This window comes from Planococcus citri, chromosome 2, assembly GCF_950023065.1.
Source record: "Planococcus citri chromosome 2, ihPlaCitr1.1, whole genome shotgun sequence".
Lineage (NCBI taxonomy): Eukaryota > Metazoa > Arthropoda > Insecta > Hemiptera > Pseudococcidae > Planococcus > Planococcus citri.
This window is the reverse complement of record NC_088678.1, coordinates 23,543,204-23,556,940: the sequence shown is the minus strand read 5'-3', so window position 1 is coordinate 23,556,940 and position 13,737 is coordinate 23,543,204. Positions and strand designations below refer to the sequence as shown.

Here is a 13,737-nt window from a genome sequence, read left to right as displayed (position 1 = left end):
TTGAAAAACTCCAAAGAACTGTATTTATTGATTTCCAAAAATGAGTACCTTAATTTGAGTTTATTTGGTTCACCTATATTTCATTTGATTTTTCTCGTAACTTTCATATTTGAGCCATTTTGTGCCGAATTCTGAGATTTTTGCTCTTCGAAAAAACGTTATAGTCACGTTTTCTCTATTTCAATGAAATAAAATCTCAGAATTTGGCCCAAAAAAGCTTAATTTTGAAAGTTACAGGAAAAATCAAATGAACAATTATCGAGCTCTTGCCAGTGTGGTTCAAATGTAAATTCTTCAATTCATTTGAAAAAATTTGCTTAAACACTTTTTTTAGGGGTGCCTAAAGTGGGGGGCTCTAAAAAAAAGGGTTCAAATTACGAATATACAGGGAGCTTAATTAAACTTTTTCATCAAGATAATTGAATGTATACTTCAAAACGTTACGTTTGGCGCAAATCGCAGGTTTCTAGTTTTCCAGGGGTTCCCAAAATTTCGAAATTGCGAAAAAATGGAAAACTGGATTTTTGAGTACCATCGGAAAATTTTATTGAGCTCAAAATTTGGTAGGATTAAGGTCTTTTAGATGCTAATAAACTGTAAAAAGATTTTTAGGGGGGATCAAAGGGGTAGGTTCAAAATGGTGGTTCCAAAATTTTCTCAAAAATCAAAACCCCCCAATTTCTGCCCACGAGGGTCGAAAATAGGAAAATCACCTCGCATAACGTTCATCAAGTTCAAACAGATATTTTACGCTAAAAAAGTTTTTGAAAATAATACTCAGTGGTTCCTAAAATTCTTTTTGTAATCACAACTTTGGGAACCCCTGGAACCCAAAAAATGGTCATTTTTGGTTAACCAACCACCGATTAGTATTTTGGATATTTATTACAATATTTTAAGAGTGATCCAGTCGATAACTGTCGTGGGGCCAAAAAATGGCCTTATCGTGACTCCTCCTTTGCAGTCTATTTTTTCGAAGGTTAGAATAAACGTCTACTGTTTACAAAATTGAGCTTTTGAATGATTGCTCCAAGTACTTACGTATCTCGAAAGCACGGCTTTGTACAAATAAACGATTCACCTATTCAAATATGAACGGTAAATTTTATGCCACAGCAGTTTTTGTTTCAGTTTTTAATTTTTTTTTAAAATAATAGATCAAAATAATCTAAGATATTAATTCAAGGTAAATGATTGGGAAATGAGAACTTTTGAGGTGGTTTTGTTACTGAATACAGCAGCTTTCAAGGCTTATAAACACAACTTTCTAAACTTTTTCAATTTTTTTTGTTACTTTGAAAAGTTGAAGGGTGGTTTATGAAATTTTTGCAAAATTATGATGAATTTTAGTTGACCTTTGGTGATTTCTACATTAATTTTGTATTTCTTCGTTGTGATTTTTACAATTCTTGTAAAATTTCATTGCAATTTGTCAACATTTTGATCAACCTTTTGTAAATGTTTGATAATCTTTTCCTCTTTTTTTTTTGAAAGTTTTTATCAATGTTTTTCTCAATTTTTAAATTTTTCATAAAATTCAATCCTATCAAATATTTTTATGGTATTTTAGCAAATTTCAAATCAATTTCTTATGATTTTTCTGGTATTCGTTGCAATCTCATCAATTTTTATGCCATCCAAATGATAATATTTCGTTAAATTTTAACAAACCCCAACAATTTGGGCAATTTTTGCAGGGATTCGCTCAATTTTTGAAATGTTTGATCAAATCTTAGCAGTTTTTAATTTTTTTTAAGTAGGTACATTGTTGTAATAATTTTGAACGACATTTTTATGCATTTCATGCCAAGTTTTATTTAGCTACCTACCAATATTTACTATTTTCTGAAAATTTTGCTGAATTTCCCTGCAATTTTATCAATTTTTTCCAATTTTCATTTATTAAGTCGATTTTAAAGTTTTACCAATTTTTAATATTCTACTTTGATCTTTGATCCAATTTTTTACATGTTTCAATTATTTAAGCAATTTTTGCAGGACTTTGTTCTAGTTTTGAAACTTCTTACTAACTTTTGGTCATTTTCATTCATTTTTCATCGTTTTAATAATTTTCAACAGTGCTTCATGCAACTTTTTCTGAGTTTTATTCATTCTTACCAACATTTTTTTTTCAATTTTTGGTCTCTTTGAGGAATTTCATACCCACTGATTTCAGTTTTTAATGATTTTTTTCTAAAAAGTACGTATAGCTACCTACCTATTGCTTAATTTGATATATTTTTTGTATGTTTCAAATGTTGTTTTTTTTTTGGGGGGGGGGGTTCCATGACAAAATGATTGGACCGGGTCAAATCTGACCGATGAAAACTCTTGATCAGATCAGATCTGGTCAGACGATCTCGCTAAATTTGAGGAATGTTTGCTTCTTATCAAGTCTGATCTAGTCTCATCAATAAGTTTCACTTAGATTGGGTAAGATTCAATCAGGTTTAGTCTCTCTTAATTGGATTTGATTAGGTCTGAACAGAGGTAATTTGGTTAAATTTTAGACCTGACCGAAAGACCTCAGATCTGGTCAGGACAAATTGTATCCATGGAGTAGCCGGATAACTGATCTGATACAATCATTTTTCAATAGGTTTTGTATTGTAGGATGTGCCACGTTTGTAGTAAAATCAGCAGCTTATCACAGCACGAAACAATTTTATTCCAAAAATATTTTAAAAATATATATATGTAGACCTTATCTAAATTTTTTTTCAAATCAATTGCTCTAATAGTAAATTAAAAATTCATCGAAGCGATCAAGTTCTATTCATCCAAGATGATCTCTGAACAATTTTTGAATTTGTGGAATTTTTTTTCTTATCAATAAAGATCAACTTGCTTCTAATAAGATCAGGTAGTAGATAGTGAATTGGTGATAAAATAAATATAAAATATGATAGGTAATAATGAGGAATAGTCTTTTGAGACAGATTCACCATGTCACAAAGTTGAAGAAAAGTTGCTGAAATCATCACAAAAATCATCAAAAATTTAAAATTAATTTTTTCAAAAATAAACTTGATTTAAAATACGTGTTTTCCTCTTCATCAGAAAATTTACTTCTTTCCTATACAGGAACCCATAATATGAGAATTACTTATTTGGAAGGAGGGAAAGGGAGATGAGAAAGATTTGGAAAATTATATTTCTCACAATTTATTCTTCTTGGGTACCTACTTAATGTAAAAGTATTTTATTGTAGAGTATTGATATTAAATAAGCATTTTTCAATATCGTATTACAGGTCGTTCAGATGCTGAAAATGCAATCCAGTACTCGTGGCTATGGAAATTAGCGAATTTAACTCAGATTCCGTATTCGTACTCGTGGATAAATAACGGAACAACTACTGAGCTTACAAATGGACCATCCAGACGAACCATGTATGTTACTGCTTTGTATTTCACTATGACATGTATGACAAGCGTGGGCTTTGGTAATGTCGCTCCGGATACTGATAACGAGAAGATATTCACTATTTGTATGATGATTATTGCCGGTAAGTTGAACACGTGCTATGGAAAAAGGCCAGCCGCGGAGATGGCGCGGCGGCGGTGGCGGAATAACGAGTGAAGGTAGAATTTTAATGAAGTATTTGTTTGAAGCTTTACTCTACGCTACCATTTTCGGTCACGTTACCACGATTATTCAACAAATGACCTCGGCTACCGCCAAGTATCACGATATGTTGAATAATGTCAGAGAATTCATGAAACTTCACGAGGTTCCGAAAGCTCTCTCGGAAAGGGTTATGGATTACGTTGTATCGACGTGGGCGATGAGCCGAGGATTGGATCCGGATAAGGTACCTACATATTTTACCGTAGATATGCCTTGATAGGTAGATATATATATACAAGAAAAAGATGTTATTCTAATATCAACTTTTGCCTTATTTTTTCTTCTTTTTAAAAACGTCATAAAGGGTTTAAAAAGGGATAATATATATTTTGGATTTATATATGTGGGCTAAGAGATGAAAATCTTTCGTTTAAATTCATCGTTTAGAATGACAAAAAGGTGTGTTGTTTTGACTCGTATCGTACGCTGTGTCAAAGATTTCGGGAAATTTGGCGACGTTTCGCGTGGTTGAAATTCTAGATGTCCACTTTTAATCCTTTGATTACCTATTAATCTCAGTTTCGAGTAAAATAATGTGTGGTGTATGGTCAATGGTCGTGTACCTTTTTGGCCGACGAGTCTTTAGTTCTCTCCCTTTATTAATTTGATTATACGGGTGCGTAAAGGGACATAAAGGGTTATACCTATTATCGTTTTAATACACTCGGACTGAAATTAATAAAATCTTACAGGTGTTGAATTACTGCCCGAAAGATATGAAAGCGGACATCTGCGTTCATCTGAACCGAAAAGTATTCAACGAACATCCGGCGTTTAGATTAGCCAGCGATGGATGTCTTCGAGCGTTAGCAATGCACTTTGCGATGAGCCATTCGGCGCCTGGAGATCTTCTATATCATACGGGAGAATCGATAGATTCTCTCTGTTTTATTGTTACCGGGTCTCTGGAGGTGATCCAGGATGACGAAGTAGTGGCAATTTTAGGTAAATAAATTATAGAAGTGTTTACTTAAGTAAAGTAGTTAACTAACTAGGAACTCAGATTGTAATTTTCAAGATTTTTTTTACAATGAAAACATTTCATTGTTTCCAGGGAAAGGAGACGTGTTCGGTGATTCGTTCTGGCTTCAGGGGCAGGATGTAGGTCAGTCAGCGGCAAATGTTCGAGCTTTAACATACTGTGATCTTCATACAATTAAGCGAGATAGATTACTCGAAGTACTCAACTTTTATGATGCGTTTTCCAAGTCTTTTGCTAGAAATTTAATCCTTACTTATAATTTAAGGCATAGGGTAAGTTGACTTGAAAAAAAAATACTTAATCTTTGCAATTAATTAGAGAAGTGAGCAAGAAGGAAACTATTCGAACTCTTACCTTACCTACCTATAATTTTAAAGTTCTGCTGAAAATATTTTAAAAAAATTGAAGGGAAAAAATTAACGTTACTGATCAAAATTGTTCACATAAGTACATTTAGGTATACTTTTACCTGATCAAAGGTACTTAACACCTTAAATTATGAAATGGGTAAGTCAGCTTTAGTTCTCAAAACCGGATTTTTAAAAAATGATTCAAAGAAGTTTTCACCAACTAATTAAGCTAACAAAATTTGCAATTGAATGCTGTGAATTATGAGATGAAATTTGTATTATAAAAATGGATTAGGTTACCAACAATTTTTCCGATCAGTAGTTTTTGAAAAAAAAATTGTAAGTACTAGTGGAGGGACAGAAGAACTAGATAATTGGCATAGAATGCATAATAGCCTATAGGTCATAAAAATGATGAATGTAAAATCCGATAAAAATGATACTTACTAGCAAAATTTGAATCAATTTTGTTAAAATCTGAGTCCCGAAATTCCACATTTCAGGAAAAAATGTAGATACTCATAAAAATTCAAGAACTCTGAAAAATGGAATTGAAGTCTTCTACTATGAAAGAAAAATTTTTAGTCAAGGGTATTTTGCTTGAAAGTTTGATAAAATGTCTGGAAAATCAGTGAGAAGTCACTTGAAAATCTGCCAATAAAATAATGAAAAGATGAGAAAAGAAACACTAAGAAATTGATATAAAGATCATCAGAAAATTAGTGAAAAAACGGTATAAAATCAATGCCTAATTAGAGAAGACTAGAAAAGCCAATGAAGAATGTGATGAATCACTAGAAAAGTGGTGAAAGAAATTGCTAAGAAAATTGAGAGGAAATTAGGTCTTGGAAAATTGATGAAAGAAATCATTGCACAATCTTTGGATGACTATCGAAAAAATTGTTTGAAAAATCTCTAGAAAATTCAAAATTGATTGAAAAAAATCATTGAAAAAAAAACTGAAAATAAGTAGAGAAAGTTTCATAAAATATTCATCAAACAAATCCATGAAAAATAATTGGTGAAAATATGGTGTAAATATGTACCTATTTGAAAAAAATAACTTGAAAATCAGCGAAAAATACATAGAAAATCAGTCAAAGAATTTTCTAGAAAATTGCGCATAAATCACTGGGAATTAAAATCATTAGAAAATCAATAAAAAATTAAAGAACAGGGTTGTTGCGGATCACGGAAATTCGATTCGAATCACGGATCACAAATCATTGAGAAATTGGTGATCCGGATCACGAATCACGAATCAATCCAAAAAAATGATCCGGATCAAGTTTCAGCACGGACGATTTTTCGGATCATTTTCAGAGAAACTGTACTATAGTGTACTAATTATTAGTTTTTTTAAATTGAAGATTGAACAATTAAGTACCAGACGTACTTTACTTTACGATTCCATTAGCCTAATTTTGTTTTGGTTTACATTCCTATTATCAAAAACATAAATTTTATTCGTTATCATTACATCACTATCCAACAAATTGAGTTTAACTCTACAGGGGTGGGCAAAAGTTAGCTTGCATCCTTGAAAATTGCGAATGCGTCAGTTTACCTCTTTGGGAGGCGAAACAAATCGTCCTACAAAAAAATTACACATGAACAAAATTGTAGAAAATTAAATTTTGAATCGACCTAATGTCATTAATTTTTTTTAAGATGCTTGGTTTTTGATTTTTGACAAAAAGCTAAAAATTTTTTAAATCAACTTTTTAAAAGTCATAAAAATCGATCTGGAGGCAAAACGAAGCGTCCAACAAAAAAATTACACATGACAAAAATTGTAGAAAATTGAATTTCTAAACGACATAACGACATTAGTTTTTCTCCAAGATGCTTAGTTTTTGATTTATTGACAAAAAACCAAAACTTTTTGAAATGGGAAAATTTCATTTTTCAATTCTTGCAAATTTGCAAGCTGACTTTTGCCCATCCCTGTATTAATTTTTAATTACTTAAATCAAATTTTCAAATCAAAAAATGGTGAAAAAAAATGATCCGTGAAAAAATGATCTGCGCAAAATTTTGAATTGGATCATAGATCATGAATCGTTGTGTATAATGATCCGGATCACAGATCACGATTCTTACTGCAGAAAATGATCTGGATCTCGGATACAGATCACTCATATTTGATCCGGATCATGATCCGGATCATGATCCGGATCACAACCACCCTGTTAAAGAAATTACATACTACATAATTATAGAGAGATCACTCGAAATTAGTTTAAAAGTATGAGGAAAAGATCACAAGAAAATCAGTCCAGAAATGACATTGAAAATTTGCAATACAATTATTAGGAAACCAGAGAAGAATCACTTAATAAAAAATGATGGAAAAATTACGAAATTTTTTGGAAAAGAATTATTAAAAAAATATCTTTAAAATTCATTAAAAAATTAGTGGAGAATTACTTCTAAAAAAATAGTGGAAAAAATAAAAAAATGAAAAATTATTGGAAAATCAGATTGAAATTGCTAGAAATTCAATTTGAAAATGAATAGAAAATTTAATAAATAATCTTTGGAAAATCAGTGAAAACTCACTAAAAATCAGTGAATAAAACACTAAAAAATTTGTGAGTACCTGTTTGAAACGAAATTACGGGCGGACGGGAAGTGATTGACGAAATGATGATGAATTTCTGAAAAATTTCTGAATGAAATTTCCATAAAATAGGGTGAAATTCCTAGAACAATAATTATAGTTTTTGAGAGGCCCCTGGAGAGGAATTATAATGACCCTCAAATGAGAACATTTTTCAAAAAAAATCACAGATTTTTGTTGAAACCACTACTACACAGCTATAAAAATGAAAAAAATAAAATAAAATAAAAAAATACTACTTACAAGGGAGGTGCCCCAGGTGACATGCACCGATTTAAATGGCTCTTGCACCATTGGATAGAGGACATCGAACATAGTCTACCACAAAATTTTCAGCTGCTGAAGTTGATATTTCGATTTTTCAGAGCAATTTTTCGATTTTCACATAGCAATTTTGAAAAATTGGCCGAATATAGTCGGCGCAGGTCGCATACCGAAACCTTCAATATTATTTAGGCATTTCAATACTTATGATAAGACTAGCCCACCGTGAAATTTTCAGCTGCTGAAGTTGATATTTGAGCCCTCCAGGGCGATTTTTTGATTTTCACATTGCAATTTTGAAAAATTGGCCAAAAATAGTCGGCGGAGGTCGCATACCGAAACCTCCCATATTATTTGGGCATTTCAATACTTATGATAAGACTAGCCCACCGTGAAATTTTCAGCTGCTGAAGTTGATTTTTGAGCCCTACAGGGCGATTTTTTGATTTTCACATTGTAATTTGGAAAAATTGGCCAAAAATAGTCGGCGGAGGTCGCATACCGAAACCTCCCATATTATTTGGGCATTTCAATACATATGATGAGACTAGCCCACGGTGAAATTTTCAGCTGCTGAAGTTGATATTTGAGCCCTCCAGGGCGATTTTTTGATTTTCACATTACAATTTGGAAAAATTGGCCAAAAGTAGTCGGCGGAGGTCGCATACCGAAACCTCCCGTATTATTTGGGTATTTCAATACTTATGATAAGACTAGCCCACCGTGAAATTTTCAGCTGCTGAAGTTGATATTTGACCCTTCCAGGGCGATTTTTCTATTTTCACAATTGCTACCTATATGAAAATCGAAAAATTGCTCTGAAAAATCGAAATATCAACTTCAGCAGCTGAAAATTTTGTGGTAGACTATGTTCGATGTCCTCTATCCAATGGTGCAAGAATCATTAAAATCGGTGCATGTCACCTGCGGCACCTCCCTTGTTAGTTGAAAATACATACCTAGATACCTAATATGTACAAAATTGTTTTAATTTTTAAAAAACTGACATTTATTATTTAATAGTGACCAAAAATAGGTTTTAAATTTTCGAAATCAACCACTCAGTAGAACTCTGAAATTTTTTCACATTTTTAATGGTAGTTTTCACCTTTTATGGATATCACGAAAAATTGAGCTTTCATTGTGAAAGCTCGAATTCAAACTTTTCAAATCTTAATTACTGACTTTGAATCCTCTGTTTGTGCTCTTCAAAGCTCCGCAAACAGAGTTCCATGTTCAATTGACTTCAGTGGTTGGAAGATGGGATACTTGGCTCAATAATACGTACATACCTACCTATTTGCGGCTAACTGCAGAGTAGGCAACTTATTTTACATCATTTTCTACGTATTAATAATTTTTCAATATGTAATACGACTAATACGAGTATTACATTATGGTTCTTTTTTAAAATTTTCTTTCGGAAGGTGATGCGCAGGTCATGAAAAAAACTTACCAAAAATTCAAAATTCATCTTGAGTAGCTAACATTTCTGTTGTGCGAATTTTTTGACTTGATCTGACTTGATCTTTTCGTAAATTAAGCTTCCGTTGTAGGTACTTCGAAGCCAGCAAATTAAAGAATTAGGATCCTAAATATTGCTTGAATAAATGACTTTGCTAGAGAACGACTGGTTTCCTTCCTCAAGTACCTATACTTACGTCTTAATGTCACCATTCATTAATTAATTTGTTGAATACTGTTTACAGCTGATTTTTCGTAAAGTGGCCGACGTAAGGAGAGAGAAAGAATTAGCTGAAAGGAGAAAAAACGAGCCGCAACTAGACTCGAATCAGGAACACGTAATGAGAAAAATATTTTCGAAATTTCGCCGAGACCGATCTCAACTACAGCCTTCGTACTCGGTATCGGATGTGGAAAAAGGGACCCAACAAGATATCAAATCCAGTACAACTCCTAAAGCGGAAACCGTTTCCGATCAGGCTCAATTAGGAAACAGTACCACGAGCGTAGCCACTCTAGCTAGCATGGCGATTAAACCAAGCCGACCATCGATAGCGAAAAGTAAATGGGGTAGATTTTCCAGCGGTAGCGTGAGTGATTCGGTGAAAAGCGATTCGGTTCTATCGAGACCTGCCTCGATACGTGATTCCTCGAGTAGTGCTCCAGGAGGTGGCAAAACTTTGAGTAAGGCTTCGTCGGAAACGCCTTCGGTGCAGACACGTACTATACATAGGCAAGACACTATCGAAGAAGGTATCGAGATATATACCAAACCTAGGACGCCAGAAATCGAGCAGTCAGAGAAACAAGAACAAAGCAGTGGGGCAGAATCAGGTCAGCGAAAATTAGAGATTCCGTTACCGAAACATTTAGTTCAATCGTCGTCGGGTGAAATAAAAGAAATTCTTTCCACTGTGATGGAGCTAAAAGCCGATGTCAAGTTGGAAGTTCAAAAGCTCAATCAAAGAATAGAGAAAATCGAAGATATGTTTCAAAAGATAATAACAACGTTGACCGAGACTCGTAGTGTTCCTTCGCAACCGATGATCAACACCGAGCAGCAAACCGATGCTATGTCAGCTCCGTCGTTCACCCAGCTCATTAGTCCAGTCAGTGATCGAGATAGTGCTTCCACGGCCACCGAAGGTGCTCACCAACTGCCCCCTATTGGTAATCTGATGCTACGAAAACGAAGGAGTAAAACTCGCACCAAAGCTACCGCTCCCGGAGTACCACACCGAATTACTTCTCAACGTCCTAGACCTTTGCTCAGGGATCCAGAAAGCGAAGAAACGCCACCGGTAGTCGTATCTTCGGTACCGAGTACGCAAGACGAAGATGTACCAAGTACCAGTGCTACCTTAAAACCGCTGTCTGAATTTTTGTAAAATTTCGCCAGGTTGTAATTTTTAATTCTAAAGAAAAATCCCACAAATGCTATTATAGTGATCTGAAGTCGTCGATATTATTAATGTAATTTTGTACTATAAAAAAATGCCAAGCTGAATCAAACATTTTTACTATAGGACTACTTTTTTTTTCGTTTTTTTTTTTTTCTAATTTATACGCTCAGTTTTTTTATATTCGCGTATTATTTCTAAGTGTACTGTACTTTCTTATGTTTGCACGCTTAGAAAATTCTACAAATTTTGTGATCTGATTTTCGCCGCGAACATTTTTTTTCAATTGTGTTTTTTTCTTTTTTTAATTTTTTTTACGCCTTTATTAGTTAAGTTAAAGCAATATTTATTTTCCACTATGTTACTCTCGAACTTTTTAGTGAGATATTTATTGTTGTAGGATATGATTTTGTTTATTTTTCGATCGTTATTTTCTATTTTTATTTGTTTACATTATTTTTACACACATCGCTGATGTAGAGGACTACTAAGCTTCTTTGTTCCCTCATGTCTCTTGTTATCGGTTCAGGCGAACTCGTTCTTTTCGCCGGTGCGAATGTGTACCTACCTACTACCTATACCTACTACCTATTCGTATATAATCGTGCCAAAATGCAGCATGGATATGTTCTTATAATTTTTAAGTATTTTACCAACAACATCGTTGCTTTTTCAAAACGAGCACCATTCAAAGTATTCTACCATTTCTTTTTTTTTCGTTCTCGATATCGTTTAAATATATATAGTGTTACTTTCTAAAAAAAAGTGATCGAAATAATAAAACGCCGAAAATGAAAGCACATTTTTAAAAAATGTACATACCTTTTTAATTTTTTTCGAAGTTAAACAAAAAAACGTGTAATTTTTTTAAACGCAATTTCACGAATTCATTTTTAAAATCAAAATTTTCATATGGACTTGTACCTATGTACTTATGTGTATTTTGTAGAGTTGGCTGCAGCTGTCGTTAAAATACTTACTTCTAATTTCAAATTTCATTCCGTCGTTGTACTATTTTACCTATTCGCGTAATAATGCCAGGCAGCATTTCCTAAACGTATCTGATAATCACACATATCTTTTGAAAAAAATGGGAGCAAAATATCAAAAAAAAAAAAAAGTTAACGAATTATGATATGTAATTTGAATTAATTGCGATTATTTAAATGTGTGTGAGTCTTCCATTATGTGTGCGTTATCGACTTATCGAGGATTTTTATTGATTCGAAATACCTACGAATATTACGATGTACAATAATTACGAATTTATAAATTATTAATTATTCGATGAAAAATTTAAAATTTAAAATAGGTTTGGGAAACGTTGGCGCATTATTGGTTGAAAAGTCTGGTATATTGGATTTATTTTCTATAGTCGTGTTCATTACAAATTATGACATGACTGGTATTTTTCAAAAATACTCACTAATGTTATTTTAAATAAATTGTTACGTTGATAGTTTCTTTATTCTTAGTGAATTACCTATCTATGTACTCATTTGTTTGGATAACATGGATCAAAAATTGGCGGTAAGTATTGCTATAAGATATCAAATAATTATCACTCTTAATAGGGTCGTCGAATTATCGAGAATTAGCGATAATTATCAATAATCGACGAGTAAAAGTATCAATGATGAATTGACCACTCAATAATCTGAGTTTATATTTTTCAGAAAAAATACAAGTGTACTTACCTGTTTGATTTTTTCAAATGGAAAACTGAGAAATAGGTACTATTTTTTTTCACATTCAAGTTTAAATTTGGAACAAATTTTTTCCAAAAATGAAAAAATTAAAATTGTTGTTTTTGAATTTGAATCTTGAGTTCATACTTAATGTAGTCTTCAATACGTTTTTGAAATTTTAGCAGTTCTCAAAAAAAAAAAATACCCACTGAATGACTTATAGGTAGTGCCTATGAACGCGAAAGTACATTTTTGAGACCTTCTCGACTGTTCACGTCATGTCATATTCCCAAAATTGATTTCTAAAAAAGTAAATTGAAAATCTTGGTCAAATCTCAGATTTTTTTACTCTGGCTATTTTATTTTTTAGAAGTGTCTCAGAAGCTCCAATACGATTCGAAACTGCTTTCAATTGATCACTGAAATGAAAACTGTAGTGCATCATTTTTCAGGCTTTAGGTAGGTAAATTGTGTAAAAATTTGTACGAGAATAATAACTTTTAAAAACTTTCCGGATGCTGGAGGAAACAAAATTACTCATGTATAATGCAACTTCCAATCAATTTGGAAAGTTCAAAATGAGGTAAATATGGGTACCAGTTTTCCACCATTGTTGATTTTTTCACTTTTGGCCATTTGATTAGGCACTGAAAATTACTCACGATTCCAGAAAAACATCGACTTAAGCACCTAAAATTTTAAAAATTAAAAAAAAAATTAAAACAGTAGGTAATTATTTATTAACAAATTTTAGTTGAATTAAGTAACTACATAGAATATTATTCGAAAATTTTTTTGCTCAGATAATGAGTAATAAGACCGTTTTCCAGTTATCGAGATGAAACTGGAATGCCTACATTTATCAGGTGTTCATAATTTATCTAATCTAAATCTTACTATAGCAAAACTAAACTGAAAGTCTTGAAACAAGAAGAAAGGTGAGTGATTATTATTATTATTTGAAAAAAAATTATATCATGATCCAACGTAGGTAATTTTTATTTTTTCTCCATCTGATCCACTTAAATAGGTAGTTAGGTACATCTCATCAACGCCTACTTACACATGGTTTTTAGTTTTTATAATATGTAGTTATTATAACTGAGCAGCATCTAGAGGCCAGCTTCAACACTATATCCTTTCAAATTGTGTACTCGTCAATTCCGTTCTAAAATACCTACCTATAGGTACAAGTGGAAATTGTGCGATTTCTTTTCAAAATAGTTCACAATTCATCCTCCAGATAACGCCAATGATGCTGTTTAACTTTAGGGTGGATTTTTCTCATACCTAACGAGCTCGAGCTGAATGAAAATCTCAACGAATAAAATTGTCG

The 13,737-nt window shown here is 32.5% G+C and overlaps 1 protein-coding gene across 3 annotated transcripts in view; it reads left to right on the top strand.

The window, feature by feature from the left end:
- The window catches only part of eag (ether a go-go), a 156,304-nt gene extending 144,132 nt beyond the window's left edge, over nt 1–12,172 (top strand). For all 3 annotated transcript variants that reach the window (XM_065349177.1, XM_065349176.1, XM_065349175.1), the window contains exons 10-14: nt 3,254–3,508; nt 3,615–3,814; nt 4,323–4,575; nt 4,685–4,884; nt 9,559–12,172. In XM_065349177.1, coding sequence (XP_065205249.1) covers nt 3,254–3,508; nt 3,615–3,814; nt 4,323–4,575; nt 4,685–4,884; nt 9,559–10,701 — 2,051 coding nt within the window. In that variant the 3' untranslated portion in view covers nt 10,702–12,172. The remainder of the gene's footprint in view (nt 1–3,253; nt 3,509–3,614; nt 3,815–4,322; nt 4,576–4,684; nt 4,885–9,558) is intronic.
- Nucleotides 12,173–13,737: the final 1,565 nt, after the last annotated feature.